The following is a 19917-nucleotide window of genomic DNA, read 5'->3' on the forward strand; positions in this document are numbered from 1 at the left end:
ATGTTACATTTTGATATCTGGTAGTAGAAGTATTGATGCTTCTTAATCATCAAGATTGTCTTGACATCTTGCTCTCTGTTTCCATACATATGACTTGATTCTGGATATGAAGAAAAGTAACCTCTTGAGATTTTTATATGGATTACACTGAGTTAAAAAATCAATTTGGGTATTTCCCAGGCTGTCCTCAAACTTAAGTGCTCAAGCTATCAGTTCCTCAAGTAGCAAGTACTACATGTGCTCCCCACAGAGAGCCTCATGCATGTCCAGTGAGTGCTAAGGGAGCTTTATTCCAAGCCCTCCATTTCAGTGTGTGTGTGTGTGTGTGTGTGTGTGTGTGTGTGTGTGTGTGTGTGTGTGTGTGTGTGTGTGGTATATGCTGATGGGGTGCACATGCTTGAGTGTATGTGTGGAGGTCAGAAGTGGATGTCAGGAGTCTTCCTCAGTCTCCCCCCCCCCCCGTCTCTCTTCCTCTCCACCTTTCATTTTTGAGATAAAATTCTATTTAATGAACCTGGAGCTTGCTGATTTGGCTGGAATAGTTGGCTATCAAGTCCAAGTGATCCTATGGTCTCCATCTTCCCAGTGCTGGGATTACCAGCACATGTTACCCAGCTGACTTTTTACGTGGGTGCTAAGGTTTCAGACTCAGGTTCATAAGTTTTCCCAACTGAGTGATCTCCCTAACTTCTCTACTACAATTTTTAAACTATGTTTTTAAAAGAGCAATATTTTAGCCAGGTGGTGCACGCCTTTGTTCCCAGCACTTGGAAGGCAGAGGCCAGCCTGGTCTATGGGGTGAGTTCTAGGACAGCCAGGGCTACACAGAGAAACCCTGTCTTGAAAAACAAACCAGCAAAGGCAATGTTTTAAATTTCATAACTCCAATTACTTGTTTTTTTATTTATGATTTATTATTTATATTCCATCTAAGGAATCTTCGTTTCCAAAGATTGTAGGGCTTTTATATCTTATTTTGAAAATTTTATAGTTTGAGTTTTTACATTTATTCCTATGGTCTGCTTTGAACTAATTTGTGTAAGTAAAGGTAAAAGAAAAGGTCCCTGCCCCTCACCAGCTGCTGCAGTCACAGTGTGGTTCCTACACCATGCCTGGACAACACAGAACAGTTGACCCTGAGGGTGTAGGTGTGAGAGGTCTGACCCTGAGGACATGAAAGCAGCAGAACTGGCCCTGCTCCTTGTTCATCGCTGGAAGGGGTCACCTACTCTGGGCCATGCTGAAGAGCTCTCCTTAATGGTGAGGGCAAGGAAGAGCTGGCGGGCTGACAACCTGCAACTATCCAGGCCCAGAACCACGGGTATGAATTGGCCCACCCCATCTGTGATATGCTGGAGCACATGAAGGTAGGGGTCCTGCAGATGTAAAGCTGCAGGATTTCCATAACACAGGGCCACAGCAGTATAACCAAGAGAAGTCCCAATGAGGTCCCAGCGTCGATAGGGTAGCAGAAACCAGAGACCTCAAACTAGACCAATGAAACTTTTAAGTAAAGATACATGGATAAAAGGGTTTACTGCATGACTCACTGTGTAACACTACAGCTTCCATGATGAGATTGAGTTTTTCCTTCTCTTTTTACTTTTCTCTTTTTTGGGGGGGGCAGTTAGAGACAGGGTTTCTCTGTGGCTTTGGAGATTTTCTTTTTTCTTAAATTTTATTTTATATTGGGGGAAAGATTACAAGGGCAAACGGTGGATATGAAGGGATGGGGAGATGAGGAAATGAATGGAATGGAGAGGCATGATGTGAAAGACACAAAGAATAAACAAAAAGGAGGGGAAAAGGTCTCTTTTGTTCCTGGAAGAATCTACATTTGTTTCCAGAAATATTTGTTGAAGAATATACGTTGCCCAATGGATGATCCTGATACCTTTGTAAAGAAATGAATTGGCAATATATGCATAAGTCTATTGCTGTACTCAACTCTATTCCACATCTTTAGTAATACTGCAATGCTACTACAGTCCTTTACTAAGACAACTTAAACCTTGAAATCATGGCTATCAATTCTCCAGATGTTTTTCCTCAAAATTAGTTTATTCTAGGTCCTTGGTCCATAAATTTTAGGTATAAGTTTGCAATTTATAAAAGAACTACTGCTGACATTGGGGGTTTTATTAAAATAAATGTGTTGATTAATTTAGAGTATTAAATTTCAGAACAAGATTATCATTATATATGATTACATTTGTTTTGGTCTTTGGTTCCTTTCATCATTATTTTACAGTTTTAGTATACGGCTTACTTTGAAACATTTCACATTTCAAGCTCATAAAACATAACAAATGATACTTCTACTTTTCAATTGTTTATCACCAGCATATAAAATCCAAGTGTATTTTGTATGGCAGTCATGTATCTGAAAGTCTCATACACTGAATTCCCAATTCTCTGGGGGATTGCCTTCTCCTGTCCTCTGCTCCCAGAATGCCACTCCTTCCTCCTGCTGTCATCTCATCCTGAAATAGACTTACTGTATATAACTTAAGATTATTTAAATATATGCTCATCGACTTGCGAACACATATGAACCATTTGAAGCAGACATTTTGGAAAGAGATTTGTTCATTTCTTTTCATTCTGAAAATCTCACACGGTTTTGTAGCACAGTATATTCTGGCTCACCTCATGAAAATTCTTCGCATGTCTAGGGGCCCCTCACAGGGGGAGCCATCAGCTGCCCTGTCCTTTACCAAGGTCCAAAAACAGCAGCTGTTGCCTGTAGAGTCTATATTTATATAATGACTTAGCAGAAGAGACAGATGGTTGTTGTTTTTTTCCCCAAATTTAATCCTGTTTTTCAAATAAGACCATGGTTTCTTTTTTTTTCCTTTCTGAAATGAGACAGGATCTCCTCAGCCTAAGCCAGTATTTAACTAGAGATCCTCCTGCCTCAGTTCTCCCAGTACTTGGTTTTTGTAGGCAAGAGATATTGTTCCCCCGCCTTTTCTTTTTTAATTTTAATTTAAATATAATTGCACTAATTTCCCTTCCCAAGTCCCTTCTCTCCAATTCCTTTCATGCTTCCTCCTCTCTCAAATTGATGGCTTCCTCTTCCCCAATGCTATCATTATATATAAAATACATATATTTCATTTATCACCAAAAACAGTACAGAAACGCATTAACAATTTAAAAAAATTAGCCAGGCGGTGGTGGCACACACCTTTAATCCCAGCACTCAAGAGGCAGAGGCAGACGGATCTCTGAGTTCAAAAACAGCAAGGTCTACAGAGTGAGTTCCAGGACAGCCAGGGGCTACACAGAGAAACCCTATTTCAAAAAAAAAAAAAAAAAAAAAAAAAAAAAAGGAAAGGGAAAAAAATCTACATAAGCTTCTTTCTTAACTAACTTCTTCACAGCCTTTATACTGAAGGGAAAATGGATTTATAGCGAAGGAAAATGGACAACTTTGGTAGCTGAGGGGACAGCTGGAGGTAGGAGGGGCATCCTGAAAACAGAGGAGTGGGGAAATCAATCCCTCAGAGAACTGGGGATGGCTAACAACAGCCCATTGAGAACACACTGCTCTCCTCCTTCAGACAAAGGAATGCCTGCAGCTCAGAGTGACAGGGTCCAGGCTGGAGATGTCCAAGTGACCTGGAGATGAGGAAGGGGCCTGGACTTTGCCTGAAAAGACACTCAGGGCAGGAGGAGAGGCTGGGGCCGGGGGCGGAGCTTTGGTTTGTGATGCAGGTCTCACGTGATTAGCCCACGCAGGCTCACACCCCTCTCCGGGTCTCTGGACCTGCCCTTGCTCACTCCCTCCAGCCCGCCATCCCCAGCTGAAGCACCTGTTCTGGTGGCGCAGCTCCTGGTGGCGCAGAGTGCTCGGCCCGGGCAGCGCGGAAAGCAGAAGCGGAGCAGGTGAGAGAGGCGGCGGCCGGGGCCTGTGGAGCCCGTCGTCGTCGTCGTCGTTGGGGGGGCGTGGGGGGGCGTGCGGCGGCCCATCCCCGTTGTCGCAGCGCAGGCCGAGGCAGCAGGTGGCCGACCCTGTGTGCGCAGCGGCCAGGCCAGCCGGACAGGGGTGGGCCCAGGGGAGACCCTCAGGGAGAGGGATCGTGCGCCCCCGACAGCTTCCCACAGACCCCCATCTTCGCCGCCGCCCCCCCCGCTCCCCTGCATTTCGGTTCCCGGGGAGGGGGGGCGGCAGGGCGGGGGCGGGGGCGGCTGTGGCGGCGGCAAGAGCCTGGGCGGGGGCGCCGCGGGTTCTCCCTCTCCTTCGCTCCCTCCCTTCCTCCCTCTCCTTTTAACCATCCCACCCACCCACCCCCGCTCAGGCCCGGTTTGTTTGCAGGTCCCAGGAGGCCAGCTTCGCAGCACACCTGGTGGTGAGCATATCCTGGAGAAGGAGAAGGCAAGCGTAGGCCCAGGTGGGTACTGAGACAGGGCTGGAGGCACGAGAAGGGGAAAGGGAACATGTGCAAACCTGGGTCTGACATCGCAGAGCCCAACTGGCCCCTTCTATGCCATCCTTCTCTCCCATCCTTTTCTTCCATTTTAATGACGTAGATGCCCTGGAGATGGATCTGCAGGAAAAACGGTGGGCTTTGGGGAGAGATGGGCTGGAATTGGGCCCTCTAGTGACCATGCGGGCCTCTTGGATCAGGAAATGAATTTTGAAAGGTGCATAGTAGGCACTCAGTCCTCCTTGCTAATTAGTCCACTAAGATGTTTTCCTTTTCTTGCTTTTAGGAACAATGGAGTCCAAAGATCAAGACGTGAAAAATCTCGACATGGAAAATGACCATCAGGAAAAGGAGGAAAAGGAAGAAAAGCCGCAAGATGCTAACAAAAGGGAGCTGCCGGTGACCCTGCCTTTTGAAGCAGGGCGCTTCCGTGTGCCTAAGGGAAGTCGCAGGCGGCTCCGCGTTAGGCAGCCCATCGTGCACTATAGATGGGACCTGATGTATAGGGTTGCAGAGCCCCAGGCAAGGATGAGAGATGAGAACATGGAGAGGCTTGGGGAGGATGTGAGACACCTCATGGAGAAGCTGAGGGAGAGGCAGCAGAGCCATACTCTGCGGGCAGTTAGCACTGACCCCCCTCACCATGACCACCATGATGAGTTTTGCCTTATGCCCTGAACACTCAAGTTTTATCTTAATATGGGGACCCCTGCTTTCAAGACTTACATGTTTGTGATGTACTGTTGTAAAATTTTGAGGTTAATTCTTTTATGTGGATCTCTTCCTGTTGCCAGCTTCTAATTAGAATTTGTGCTTTGACTCAGTCTGTAATTCTTGTTAGCAGAGTTTATCAGTTGCATGGAAAGATGCCCATTATATATTGTGAAGCAAATAAAGCAGATTGAAAAGGCATTCTCTGTACATTTACTTATTTTTTCTTTATATGAGTGCGAACAGTCACAAAAAAATGGAGTAAGTAATGTTAATCAGTGAAAGAACTGAAAACAATTTTCATTATATTTCTTTATTTTTCAAAATTGAACACATATTATTTAATGAGAAATTTGGTGGCTTGAGATTGATTAGCTCTTAAGAGCACTGGCTATTCTTCCAGAGGACCCAACTCTAATTCCCAGCACTCACAGGGAAGCTCACAACCATATGTAACTCCAGTTCCAGGGAATCTGATGACTTCTGGGCACCAGGGACACATGTGGCGATGACATACATACAGCCAAAACACTCATACATAAAATAAATCTTTAAAAAATTAAAAATTGGGGTGGGAGAGAGAACTGTGGTTAGAATGTAAAATGAAGTCAAAAATTAAAAAAGGAAAAAATTTAAAATATTAGGTTTTTAATAACCTTAGAAAAATGTGAGAATTTTCTAGAGTTGTGATATAACCTCAGATTTAGTTTACCATCTGGCATCTGTTACTGGGAAATTTATAAGTCTGTTTAGTATCTTCCTTGTGCTTATCAGTAAAGTGAAAATAATCACCTCAGGGCTGTTGTATGAACTAGATGAGGTGATAAGTTTCCAAGCTTTTTCAGAGTTTTCATTCTCTTGGCATGTGCATAACTAAACCCTGGAATGTTTGTAAGATGGGGTCTCTATTCAAAGGTCCTGTGAGACAAAGGATGGGAGCATACTTCTTTACTGTGCCCTATTACCATACTTTCCCTTAGCATTTATGTACTATGTTCCTATACCAGATCCCTACAGATACTCACAAATTCCCCAAAGTGAGAGATTCGCACTGATTTCTCTGGAATACCCATGGTACTGGATCCTGCTCTACATGCATAGCTATATTCCTTTCTGTTTATCTTTTTGATAAAGATCATTTTTCTGGGGGCAATTATCTTTTTAGTTGAGCAGCTTACAAAAGATGTATGAGGCAACAGCTCACTGAATCTGAGACAGCTGCTCACAATAGCTCACATTAACCTTAGGAATGTACAGAATTTTTGTTTTATGCTAAGTTGAATATCAGAAGATCATGTCAGTGTATCAGAGTTTTAATTACATGGAAAAAGTACATTTTATTTATGAAAATTAGCCAGGCGTTGGTGGCTCACACCTTTAATCCCAGTACTCGGGAGGCAGAGGCAGGCGGATCCTGTGAGTTCGAGGCCAAGCCTGGTCTCCAGAGCGAGTGCCAGGATAGGCACCAAAGCTATACAGAGAAACCCTGTCTCGAAAAACCAAAAAAAGAAAAAAAGAAAAAAAGAAAATTGATTTTATTTTGTGGTGCTGAGTGGTAAATCCACAGTCTTGCACATACCAGGCATGCCAGTGTTTTGCAAAAATAAACTTAAAATGTAGGATTCTGGAACAGGTTAGTACATAACTCATAACCAAATCTGGCACACTGTTTATTTGGGAAACTGTAAGGATGGTTGAAAAAAATACTTTGTAACACAAAAAATATAGAATTTTAATTTGGTGCTTATAAAATTTTATTGGAGCACCAAATGCTAGTTCATTCATACATTGTTTATGGCTGTTTTTCTATTACAGTGGCAATATTGGGTAGTTATAAAATAGTGAAGCTCATGAAAGACTGTTACCGGGTCATGATATACAATTGTTGTCACAGTCTACCTTAGACTATAACATAATAGTTGTACTTGGGGAAATGAGGGGAAGTTAACAAGTAAAACTATCCATCATGAAAAGTAACAACTGCCAGTATAAACTGTATGCTTAATTCCAAAGTTCCCTAGCCTGTCATAGGCACTTGAAATATAAGGCAAATTCGTGAAGACAGCAATTAATACAAAGTATCTATCTGTTTGGATGCATTTTCCTAACTGTCATTTCTGTACCTAATATAATGAGGTTCTTTTTCTACATTCTTTACAAAAAAAAAGTTAGGCAATAAAATTCTGGCAAGGTACATGCAGTAAGATTAGGGGTGTTCACAGAGAAAAAGAATGTTCAAAAAAGACTTGACCCTGCTCCAGTAACATATCAAATCATTTTGTCATATAATATATTTTAACTGAATCACTCCTTAATTTCTGAGATGTGTTTCTATAATGCAGCCAAAAGCTTTTAATTTGGTATAGTTTGAAAATATTTTGGATGTTTTGGCTTTTAAGACAGGGTCACACTCTGCAGTGCAGCTTAGCCTAGAAACCACTAATGTAGCCCAGACTTGAGAGGAACTCACAATGATCCTCCTATTTCAGCTGTCTGAGTTCTAGGATTACAGGCATGAGCAGCCATATTTGGCTGAAAGCATTTTTAATGGCAAAAGGAGGCTTTATGTATGTATGAGTGAATTGGATCATTGAGGCTTAGCCTATCATAGGTATCCAGTAAATGCTAATGAAATATATGAAAAAATAGCAATTTAGTGGTACTCAAAATTATCAGTATACAGTTTAGATGCTTGCATATTTCTAAAAATCTAACAGAACCAAAGTAATACAATCACTCATTATATATATTTTTCTTTCTAACATAATTTTTATTGATTCTTTGAGAATTTCACATTATGCACTCCAATCCCACTCACTTCCCAGCCCATCCATTTCTTCCCCTCACTACTTCAGTGTCCTTCCAAAAGAACCTCCCCCAAAATACCAATTCAAAACAAAACAAACAAAAAAATACCTCGATCCTCCATCTTCCCACACCTCTTCATTCATCCAAGTGACATTGGTAGCTGTGATGTGTCACACAGTATACCCATTTGTCCAATCAGCTCCCTTCATAAATGTTCGTTACAATGAGTCTTTGGCCTGGTTCAAACCATTATCACTGGACCCTCACCAAAACTCCTCTTGGATATCCTGTTGTTGCCCTGACTTATGGAGATCCCGTGGTTATCCTTTGGTAGAGCCAGTCCCTTCACACACTCCTGCAGGGATGAGGTAGATGTTAGGGTGGGCCAACCCAAGGCCCAGGAGGTGAGTTTTGGTGGTACCTGAGCTGGTCGGTCCGAGCCACTGGGACCACCCCCATCAGAATCAGCTCTCCTAGGCCCAAGTCATCAGGGCTAGCTCTACCACACCCATGGTGAGGGGTGGGGCAGCTCTCCCACGGGAATCAGGACCAGCTCTCTTTCTGCAGTGACCAGTGAGGTGCAGGACCAGCTATCTCAGGGTCAGAGAGGGGCAGGTCTGGCACAGCACAGAACTTGGATTTCAATGTTCATGGTCCCTGCGATTCCCTCTGGCAACATCAACAATGGACATCATCACAGACCCCAGCTGCAGCAGGACCGTGGGCCCAGGGCATAGTCCTCCGTAGCAGTTTGGGCCTGGATGTTGTCAAGGCCCCAGTGGCAGCACAGGCCACACAAATCAATATGGCCCTGATGACAGAATGGCCTTTGGATATCAACATGGTCACAGGTAGCAGGTCAGCCCACTGGTGTTTGCATGGCCATCATTGGTATGAGAAGCCATGGACTCAGATATGACCCTTGGCAGCAGCCCTGGCCTGGACAACACCCTGGGCCCAGGTGGCAACACTGGCCATACAGATCAGCATGGACCCTGGCAGCAGCACGGCCCTTGGATGGTAACATGACCACAGGATGCAGCCCAGACCCTGGTAGGACCATGGACATGAACATAGTCCTTAGCAGCCGCCTGAGCTCTGATGTCACTGTGGGCCCAGATGGCAGCATAGGCCACTCAGATTGGCATGGCTCCAGTGGCAGTATGGCCTTCAGACACCAACATGACTCTGGATGGCAGTCAAGACCCCTGGCATCAACATGGCCTTTGATGGCGTCAGAAGTCACAGACATTGACACAGACCCTTACTGCTGTAGGGTTACAGACCCAGACATGGCCTCCAACTACAATCAGGGTTCAAATGCCACCATGGCACTTTGTGGCAGCACAAGTCACTCAGATCTGTATGACCCTGGCTTCACCATGACCCTCTCACATCCCCATCTGGCCTCAGGTGATGGCCAGGCCCCAGGTATTTTCACAGTCTTCAGTGGCAGCAAAAGCCACAAATATCAACCCAGACCCTGGCTGCAGTAGGGTTATGGACCCAGACATAGCCTCATCAGATGTCATCATGGCCCCAGGTGGTAGCACAGGCCATCCAGATTAGCATTGCCCTGGCAGCAGTGTAGACCTCGGGCACCAACATAGATTCGGGTGTCTGACCACACCCTGGTCATCCACATGGCCTAAACTTTCTAGTTTACAGCAGAAAGTAAACACATAAAAATATACTCTGGGGGCAAGAGAAATAAAGCTTTCATCATTAACTATCTTTTAAACATTAAGATGGAAATGAAGTAACACCAATGAAAATGGAGTAACACAAACTAACTAGCATCCCTAACTGAAATTTAAAGCCTGAACAAAATTCATGAAATGGTAAGTTCTGGTCACTGAACATTAGGCACAGTAAATTGTAGAACAGAATACCAGAGAGGAATTAAGTCATTACATCATTTTAAGTGGTAAATTTAGACATATTATAGTGTTTCAAGGCACATGAAGCCAAAATTCTTAGTTCAATGAAAAAGAAGCAAATCACCAACAAAAGTCAGAAATTAAACATTGCCTCTAAAATATTAACAGAATAAGTAAACAGAAGACTTCAAGAATGTGAACCACTTAAATCTATTTGGTGATTGTGGAACTTGCCACCACCAACAGTAGAAATACCTGATTTATATGTTCATGGCATACTTACCAATGTAGTCCATATTTACAGTCATACAATAAGTCTTAATAATTTTAATAGGATTCAAATGATACTTGATACTGTGTTCTCAGAGCACAATGAAATTAAATGAGAAATCACAATAAATCCCTGGAAAATGCTAAAATCTTAAAGTAGGAACAATTAACATATGTCTAAGTAACTCATGGCCCAAAGTTTAAAAAAAAGAAATTAGGCCATTTAAAACGTTCATGGATAGACATTTGCATAGCATTTGGAGGCTCTGTGATCAATCCAAAACTGCAAAATATTTCAAAAAGGTTTATCATTTTCAAATGCTATTATCTATTGAGAATTTCATATGTAAGTACAATATTTATATCATTCTCCATTCCCTCCACCTTCCTACTTCTCCTGTGTCCCTCCACTATGACAACCTCTCAAATTCATGGACTCTTTCTCTTTCATTATTTTTACTTACTTAATTACACACACACACACACACACACACACACACACACACACACACTTATGAATACAATCTTCTGAGTGCCTTTAATGTCACTAATATGTATATGTGTTTATATCTGACTGCTTGAGATTGAATAATCCATTATGGGACTGTCCCTGGAGAACTGATTCTCTCACTCTTAGTAGCTGTCTGAGTCACTGTTCTGTTTCTGTCTAGAGACACCATGACCAAGGAAACTCTTTTATTTTTTTATTTTTTATTTTTGCCATGGGACAATCATTTTTTTAATTTTAATTAGAAAGAAAATTATTTTACATGTCATTCCCAGGTCCCTCTCCCTCCCCCCTCCCCTTCTCCCCAAACTAACACCCTAGCTATCCCATACACTTTCTGCTCCCCAGAGAGAGTGAGGCCTTCCATAGAGGGTCTTCAGATTCTGTCATCCTTTGGGATAGGGCCTAGGCCCTCCCCTGTGTGTCTAGGCTCAGGGAGTATCCCTCTATGTGAAACGGGCTCCCCAAGTCCATTCCTATGCTAGAGATAAGTAGTGATCCACTACAAGGGGCCCCATAGATTTCCAAGGTCTCCTCACTGACACCCACATTCATGGGGTCTGGATCAGTACCATGCTGGTTTCCCAGTGATCAGTCTGGGGACCAAGAGCTCCCCCTTGTTCAGGTCAGCTGTTTCTGTGGGTTTCACCAGCCTGGTCTTGACCCCTTTGCTCATCACTCCTCCCTCTCTGCAACTGTATTTCAGTTCAGTGTTTAGCTGTGTGTGTCTGCTTCTACTTCCACCAGCTGCTGGGTGAAGGCTATAGGATGGCATACAAGTCAATCATCAATCTCATTATCAGGAGAGGGCATTTAAGGTAGCCTCTCCTCTGTTGCTTAGATTGTTAGTTGGTGTCATCTTTGTAGCTCTCCAGACATTTCCCTAGTGCCTGATTTCTCTTTAAACCTATAATGTCTCCCTCTATTATAGTATCTCTTATGTTGCTCTCCTAAGCAAATTGAGAGTGTGAGGGAGGGGAGAGGGAGCTAGGAGAATGAGAAGGGGAGAAGAGGTGGGGTGAGGAGGACATGATGGGTCGGGGAGGTTGAGCTGGGAAACTTTTAAAAGAAAGTATTTAATTGGGGGTTTGCTTATAATTTCAGAGTTTTAGTCCATTATCATCATGGCAGCAGGCATGGCAGTCAAGATGCTGGAGAAGTAGTTGAGTGTTCTACATACTGATCTGTAACTCCAAGCAGCCTACACCTCCTAATCCTTCTAATCCTTTCAAATACTCCCACTCCCTGATAACTAAGCATTTAAATATATGAGCCTATGGGGGTGTTCTTATTCAAACCACTACAGGAGCTATTAATTGACTATAGCTCTTCATCTAGGAGTGGGGGTTTTTGGTGATTTCTCCCATTCACATTAGCATGCCAATGGTGCTGTCATTTTCAGGTCTTGTTTAAGCAGCCATAGTGTTGACATTTCATGGGTTCAGCTTCCTTGTCATATATATATATATAGAATAGTAGCTCTCAGCAGACATTCTGATCCTCTCTGGCTCGTATCATCCTTCCACTCCTTTTCAAAGTTCCCTGAAGGCTGGGTTGTAGAAGTATAGATTGGGGCTGGGTAGTTCTAAGTTGTCTGCATTTTTACCAGGCGGAGATGTCTGTAATGGATTCTGTCTACTTTCCTGACTTCTTTGGTTAATCCAGGTTATATATTCAGATCTGTAGATTCAGAGCTAGGATCTGCAAATAAGAGAACATGTGGTATTTCTCTTTGTGGATCTGCATTTCCTCACTCAATATAATACTTTCTAGTTGTAGCTATATATCTTTATATTTAAAGACTTCATTTTTTTCTTTAGAGTTGAAGAATATTCCATGAATATGTACCCAATTTTCATTATCCATTTGTTGGTTGAAAGACATTAAAGCTGCTCCCATTTCCTATAAAAAGGAATGAAATATCATGTATGTTAAAATGTGGATCAACTTTAAAACATTATGCAAAGCAACATAATTCAGACCAAATGTTTATGTGTTTAATAGTTTATTTTATATGAAATACAAAACTACATTAAACCATAGAGACAGAAAGCAGATTTTAATTGTTATCAGAGACTAAGAAGAGAGAGCTGTGAATGGTGCCTAGAAGATACAGGGGCTGTTTAGGGCTTAATGAAAGTATTTCATATCAGTAGAAGTGAAGATTGCACAATTTCTTGAATGTACTATGTGCTACTGAATTACACATTTTATAATGGTTAATTTCATATTATATGAATTTTCCTTACAAAGGACAATAGAGATAACTGATTTTGAGTATAATATATATACTTAGATGTTTTCTAGACCAGTGGCTTTCACCTTTTATGCATTATATACACCTTTGAACATTTAAAGTTTTATTTTTATTTGATTTCTTATGTTTTTTTTTTCGAGACAGGGTTTGGAGGCTGTCCTGGAACTAGCTCTTGTAGACCAGGCTGGTCTCGAACTCACAGTGATCCACCTGCCTTTGCCTCCTGAATGCTGGGATTAAAGGCGTGCGCCACCAACGCCCAGCCTTGATTTGTTATGAGAGAGAGAGAAATAGAAAGAAAGGAGAGACAGGGATGAATTTGTATGGGCTTGTGTTGTGACAGAGGTCAGAGGGCAACTTTCAGCAGTCAGTTCTTTTCCACTTTGCTGTGGCAGGTCCTCTTTTGCTGTATCTGCCCTGTAGTGTGCTCAAGGCTAGTTGTCCCACAGGCTTCTAGGAAATTCTCCTGTCTCTGACTCTCATCTCATCTTAAGAGTGCTCGGTTACACCACATCTAGCTTTTTACCATGGGTTCTAGAATTGAACTGAAGTCAAACTTGGGTTATCAAGCTAGTGCAACAGGTGTTTTTACCCTTGAAGTCATCCCTTTACCCTAGGCCTTTGAACATTTAATAAAAGCTAACAAGTCTATTCTCATCAAATGTATACATCAAATCAAATTTTTGTATCTTAGGTCCACATATATAATTTTGAACATAATTTAAGAGGTTCATAGTTTGAAAATGCCTGAACTCAAGGAATAAGTGAGTGTTCTGTTTCTCCTGCCCCCTATTGCATTCATGCATAGTGTCTTCTCTTTTCTCAAGCTCTTATTTCCTGCTTCCTCATTATGTCAACCTGGTTACATAACTGCATTATTTTAGAATCCTATGGCATAGGTCTTCCTACAAAAGTGTATATGATCCACTAAGTCTACACATAGTGCACCTTATATACTATCTTGGGTGGTCAGTTTGGAACATGTGGCTTAGATCAACCAGTATGGTCAGGATGTCAGATACCAAGTCAGAAAGTACCAAGGGGGCTGGAGAGATGGCTCAGAGGTTAAGAGCACTAGCTGCTCTTCCAGAGGTCCTGAGTTCAATTCCCAGCAACCACATGATGGCTCACAACCATCCGTTAAGAGATCTGGTGTCCTCTTCTGACCTACAGGGATACATGCAGACAGAACACTATATACATAATAAATACATAATTTTTTAAAAACAGAAAGTACCAAGATATGAGTATGGATTGCAGTCAAAAACCCTGCAGGGGCTGGAGAGATGGCTCAGAGGTTTAGAGTACCAACTGCTCTTCCAGAGGTTCTGAGTTCAATTCCCAGCAACCACATGGTGGCTCATATCCATCTGTAATGAGATCTGGTGCCCTCTTCTGGTGTACAGATATACATGGAAGCAGAATGTTGTATACATAATAAATAAATAAATAAATAAATAAATAAAATCTTTAAAAAAAAAAAAACCCTGCAGGATGGTGAGGCAATTTTCAGGTACCTCCAAGGTGAACATAGCAGAGTTGAGAGACTTTGCAAGCTATACCTTCCAAGTAAAATGGAAGGGAGCAGGCAGTGTTGAGGGAAGCTTCTACCCAAGCATTGTTAATAACCACAGGAAGAAAACACATCTAAGGGCTCTCCCTGCAGCAATTACTTTTCCAGGCTTCATGGTAACCCCAAGCTGCAGAAGGATAGAGGGGATCTGTTCTTACTCTCCTCTCTGCTGGGGCTAACCTATCCCGGTGGGAATTTGGAAGGAACGGATCAAGCACATTTGTTAAATTAGCAACTATGTCACCTACTATGTAGTTTTTTGAAGTTACCAACACAAGTGCCTGGAGGAAGAAAACAAAAAAGGAGAGGCTCAAAAACACAGGCAGAGAGATGGAAGTGATACCTTCCTTTTCTCTTCACAAGGGACGGATGACACAAACTCTCTCAAGCCCAAAAACCTGGACTACCTGGCTTCATAGCTCTTTCCTTTCCCCAAACTGAGTGAAATATCCAAGGTCCAATTTTCAAAACTGGTATTGTGTTAATCATTAGAGTTCATGTATCGTTTACGAATTGTTTGGAAACATTGGGTAAATATGTATTTTGAAAAAAAAATACATGTCAGCACCAACGACTCATGAAAAGAAGTTAAAGGTAGTTTGCATGTAGCCAATTACAAACTGGACAGATCTTCTGAGTAGAAATGTTGGAGACATATTTCCTTCTCTATCTTAAATACTTTATTTTAAATAAAATAGTTTTGTGCCTATAAGAATAGCTCGTGTTCAGCAGAGTAAATGGAATGTAAAAGAACAATTTAGTCAGGCGTTGGTAGCGCCCACCTTTAATCCTAGCACTGGGGAGGCAGAGGCAGGCGGATCTCTGTGAGTTCGAGGCCAGCCTGGTCTCCAGAGCGAGTGCCAGGATAGGCTCCAAAGCTACACAGAGAAACCCTGTCTCGAAAGAAAACAAAAAACAAAAAACAAAAACAAAAAAACAAAAAAAAACTATTTAAAAGAAAATCTCTTTTTAACAACTTGTTTCCCTTTCAAATGACCCACCTGGTACCCTTTATGTGCAAGTGTAAAATAGACCACGTGCAGAGCGAACATCAGTGGCTGGGAAAGGAAGTGGATTGAAGGAGTACATGATTTGGGATTTAAAAACAGCGTCCCCCCCCCAAATCATCTGAGATCTTAAGAGGCTGTGTTAGGAAAAGATGCAGCCTTCCTCTAATAACCACACAGGACTAAACACATACCACTGCACGAACTATATTTGACCTCTGGGATTTGCAAGTAACAAAATGAATGACAAGGCCTCATGCTGTGGGGGAAGGGACAGAAGGTGGTGGTGGTAGTGAGGGAAAAAGTAGGCTGGCTCCTGACGCACTTTCTGGTGCTTGGGAGGAGAACTAGGGACCGGAGCCCACTGGTGACGTTTTTGTCACGTGATCAGGAGCAGACGTATGCAGAAGTCCCTCTCTTCCAGGTACCAGCAGCTACCAGCTCCTTATCTCTGTGGAGGAAGGCAGACTTGAAACTGAGCTGCAGAAGGGGGGCGGGCAACTGCCCTATAGCCCTGCAGGTTGGTACAAGCCAGGGATTTCTGAGGGAGGGGTAGTGGTGGACAGAGGCTACCGAGCGAGGATTCTGTCTGCTTTTCAGATACCTCCCCCTTTCCACCCCCATTCATTTTGGCGCAGAAGATTGCGTGAGTGTTGGGGGTAGCAGCTCCTGTATCCTTGGAGAAATGTGGGCTAATGGCAGAAGGAAATATGAGAGGGAGTCATTTCCCTGGAATAGCTACAAATCCTTCACTGCCTGCAAACCGCTGGGTAGGAATGACAGGAGGCTAATACCAGAACTGATTCAAAACCAGACACCCTACCCTTTTCCAGATGCTCACCGACTTGGTGCAGGAAATGGATGGGAACGGGGACAGGGGTCATTGAAGGGAGATCAGGGGTATAGAACACGAATCGGAATAGTGATTGAGTTACATACGCTTTGCAGAGAAGGAGTGCGGAGGGGGGAGGGGACAGCGGGGGAGTTGGGGTGGTGATGGCCTAATCCCTTTTAGGTAGCAGGAGAGGGGCACAGGCCCTGACTCCAAGCTGAGGAAGGTGGACTGCCCCAGGCCTAGGCTTGAGTTCTCCCTTTCTCTTCTCCACCCCCCAACCATTTTGGAGCCCAAAATGGAAGGCCGAGGGGACCAAGGGTGGGGGTTGCTACATAGGAGAGCAACAGAGGTGTAGTACAACGGCTCTCAGCTCCCAGGTAGGGGGCGACTTCTTAATAGGAAGGTTTCAAAGGAGGTTTTACGGACCCAAAATGTTCGAGTTCAGAAATACTTTGTTCCTTTCGTTGTGAAAAGCTGTGTTTTCCTGTGTATGAGGAGAGGAAGGGGTATGGGAACCGCTGCTGTTCCATCTGCCCTCCTCCTTCTACTATCTCCATTTGCAGAAAAATACCCAGCTATGCATTATCAAGGCACCCTGGGGTGGGGATGGGGGCTGATACAGAGGGACCTGAGAGAAGCAATACCCACCTTCTGCCTTTCACAGCCTGAGCTCTGCTCAGTTCAGTGAAGTGAGAGTAGATTTGGGAAGGGAATTCAGACACAGAAACAGGGTTTGGAAAGATTTTCTTTGTAATTCTCACAGCTCAGGGCTAGAAAAGGGGAAAGTGCTGAGGGAGAAATGTGGGAGAAACTCAGAGAACACCGCAAAATGGGTGACGGGGTAGGAGGGAGGAATTGGCAATGTTTTGCCAAAAGATTCTATGTCCTGCTTGCCAGTCATTCAGATTTCTAATCCTTCATTCACCACCTGATGCCGATCTCCCCACAGGTCTTCAGGTCCGTGGTTGTGGGCATCGATCCAGCCAAGAAAAAGGAAAGCCGTGCAGTATCAGTACAGGTTAGTGGGAGAAAGAATGCGTCCCACCACCTCTGCAAGTAGAGCGAAAGCAGGGGAAGCCACTGCTTGCCCCCTCCTCCAACTTCCCTTATAGCAATTTCAAGGCACATTGCAAGACCCTAAGAGAATGTGATCCTTTTGTACCTGGTGAGGCTAAAGAGGAGGCCATGAAAGTACGGAGAAAGAATGGTATTTGCCATGATCTCCGAGAATACCAGAACACCTTTTTATAAGTGTAAGGATGAGGGGAAAAAAATGAAAATGTCCTGCAGGGTGCCTGTAGTTCTTTGTAAGTTGAAACTACACAGTGCCTCTATGGGCAGAGCCAGAACAAAGTTTAGAAACCATTATTCTCCACATTTCTTTCTTGGGGCGTTGCTTTAACAGTAGGGAGAAACACCCTTGGGATTTCCTGCCAAGTTGGTTCACGTGAATATGTATCAAGTGCATGGAGAAAGGAAAAGGAATGGAAGTGTAAGAGTCCACCTGAGAGATGGATTAGGATTTTGGGTTAGCAGATCTATGAATCAAGGAAAGCAGCTTTTAAAACCTTGCAGGTCTGTAGGTCCTTAGTGTTCTTTTCTTTGTCTTCTAGGACAAGCAGCAAAGGAAAATCGCAACATGGAAAAGTTCTACAAAGAAAATGAAGGAAAGCCCGAAAACAAAGGAAAGGCAGAAGACGAAGGAAGTACAGAAGAGGGAGGAAAGGCAGATGAAGACAAGTCAGATGCAGAGAGGAAGCCAGCACGCCAGGGGAAGCTAGAGGAGGGGGGAGGGCCAGGTGAGCAGGGACAACAGAAAGTTGAGGGGAAGCCAGAAAATCAGGGCAAGTCTGAAGGGGAGGGCAAGCATGATCCCCAGGCAAAGCCAGCCAGCGAGGCGCGCGCAGCAGAAAAGCGCCCTGCTGAAGATTATGTGCCCCGGAAAGCCAAACGAAAAACAGACAGGGGGACAGACGATTCTCCCAAGAACTCCCAGGAGGACTTACAGGACAGGCATGTAAGCAGTGAGGAGATGATGAGAGAGTGTGCAGATATGACAAGGGCTCAGGAAGAGCTGAGGAAGAGACAGAAAATGGGAGGTTTTCACTGGATGCCAAGAGATGCACAGGATGCGCTAGTCCCCAGGGGCCAACGGGGAGTCAGGGGAGTGAGGGGCGGAGGCAGAGGCCAGAAGGACTTGGAAGATGCTCCTTTCGTTTAATGCTTTTGGCCTTTCCTTCTGATTTCTTTGATGGGAAATATTCCCAGCCCTGCTTTCCCTGGCAGACATCTGCCAGGCTCTGTGCTTTAACCTTGTGCTGATATTTTCCTTTAGGTGTCACTCTTGTTACCAGCAGACAGCACTATGTCTTTTAGTAAAGGACTTTCACCCATGTGCATGGAAGAGATGTTCATGGTATACTGGAAAATAATAAAGATAACAGTTTGCATAACCATAAATACAGTTTTGGTCCATTTTTGAAAACAAAAATCATCACATAAAATATTTACACATAAGGAAAACTGTACAACTACATAGACCTGAGAGAAATAATGGCTGTCTCTGTGTGGTGGGACTTGATTGAGATCACTTTTTCTCATATAATCTCCTCCCTATTAAGAACAGAGGATAATTTTATTATAAAAAATTAAAAGATAAAATAAAGCTCTGGGTGCAGTGGCACACTCCTTTAGACCCAGGGCTCTAGAGGAAGAGGTAGGTAGATCTGTGACTTAGAGGCCTTCCTAGTCTTTATGGACAGCCAACTCAGGCCAGCCAGCACTACAGAGGTTTTCAAAATAACTACTAAGGTCATAAAAGCAAAGGAGATGCTTAAAGTTCTTGTCAGAATACAGAGTCACAGGTAAAACTACCCTGCCCTTGGGACTTCAAGTTGGAGGAATTTTTGTAGTCCCTGCCAATGATACTGCTTCCTTGTCATGTGAAATGGGGATGAGGTTTACATTGCAAAACTATGGAATAAATCAAATTTGGCAATGTGTGCTGCTCCTGTGCACAAGCAGCACCAGATCAGACACTTGGGGGATGACTGAAGGAAGCCTCAGCTATGCTCAGAAAGATGCAGAAAGCTGAGATGTGGGTAATACCTTCCCTTGGGCAAATATCACATCTGCTGGCCATTGTGCCTTTTCCCTCATGGATCCTGCATCCTCTTGAGACACCCGCTGCTGTTAGTAAGCTGAAGTCCTCGAGGTAAGAATGCCCCTTTTCTTTCTGTTAAGTAGAATATATCTACTTTGTTTAATTGTGATGTGTTTACAAAGAGGCTTTTCTCACTTTAATGGTTGTCAATCATAAAAAGAGGTGGAAATGCCTTGTAAATTTTTAACTAAAAATTACACCCACTAGATTTATCTTTATTATTCATTTGTTTATGTAATTTGTGACAGGGTCTCATATAAACCTAGCCTGGCCTTGAACTTCGCTATGTATACAAGGAATGGCCTTTTGGGGTTTTTTTTTTTTATCCTGCTGTTTCTATATCCTTAGTGCTGGAATTATAGGTATGCACCACCAAGTCAGGTTTTTGAAGAACCAAATTCAGGGCTTCATATACTCTAGACAAACATTCTACCAATTGAGCTATATTATTATGTCTCAGACTTGGCCTTTA

General features: G+C 43.3%; 2 protein-coding genes across 3 annotated transcripts; both read left to right on the plus strand.

Moving 5' to 3' along the window:
* Window positions 1–3743: 3743 nt before the first annotated feature.
* LOC100765265 (protein BEX2) lies at window positions 3744–5339 on the plus strand. 2 transcript variants are annotated; one of them, XM_035450107.1, is made up of 3 exons: window positions 3744–3891; window positions 4305–4397; window positions 4720–5339. In XM_035450107.1, the coding sequence occupies exon 3, from the start codon at window positions 4725–4727 to the stop codon at window positions 5109–5111; it is 387 nt and encodes a 128-aa protein (XP_035305998.1). In that variant the 5' UTR covers window positions 3744–3891; window positions 4305–4397; window positions 4720–4724; the 3' UTR covers window positions 5112–5339. The 2 variants fall into 2 exon arrangements, with proteins under 2 accessions (XP_035305998.1, XP_027288669.1); XM_027432868.2 differs by having other exon boundaries at window positions 4322–4397.
* Window positions 5340–17919: 12580 nt separating this feature from the next.
* Tceal5 (transcription elongation factor A like 5) lies at window positions 17920–18650 on the plus strand. Its single transcript, XM_035450297.1, has one exon. The coding sequence runs from the start codon at window positions 17922–17924 to the stop codon at window positions 18501–18503; it is 582 nt and encodes a 193-aa protein (XP_035306188.1). The 5' UTR covers window positions 17920–17921; the 3' UTR covers window positions 18504–18650.
* Window positions 18651–19917: the final 1267 nt, after the last annotated feature.

Source organism: Cricetulus griseus, chromosome X, assembly GCF_003668045.3.
Source record: "Cricetulus griseus strain 17A/GY chromosome X, alternate assembly CriGri-PICRH-1.0, whole genome shotgun sequence".
Classification (NCBI taxonomy): Eukaryota; Metazoa; Chordata; class Mammalia; order Rodentia; family Cricetidae; genus Cricetulus; species Cricetulus griseus.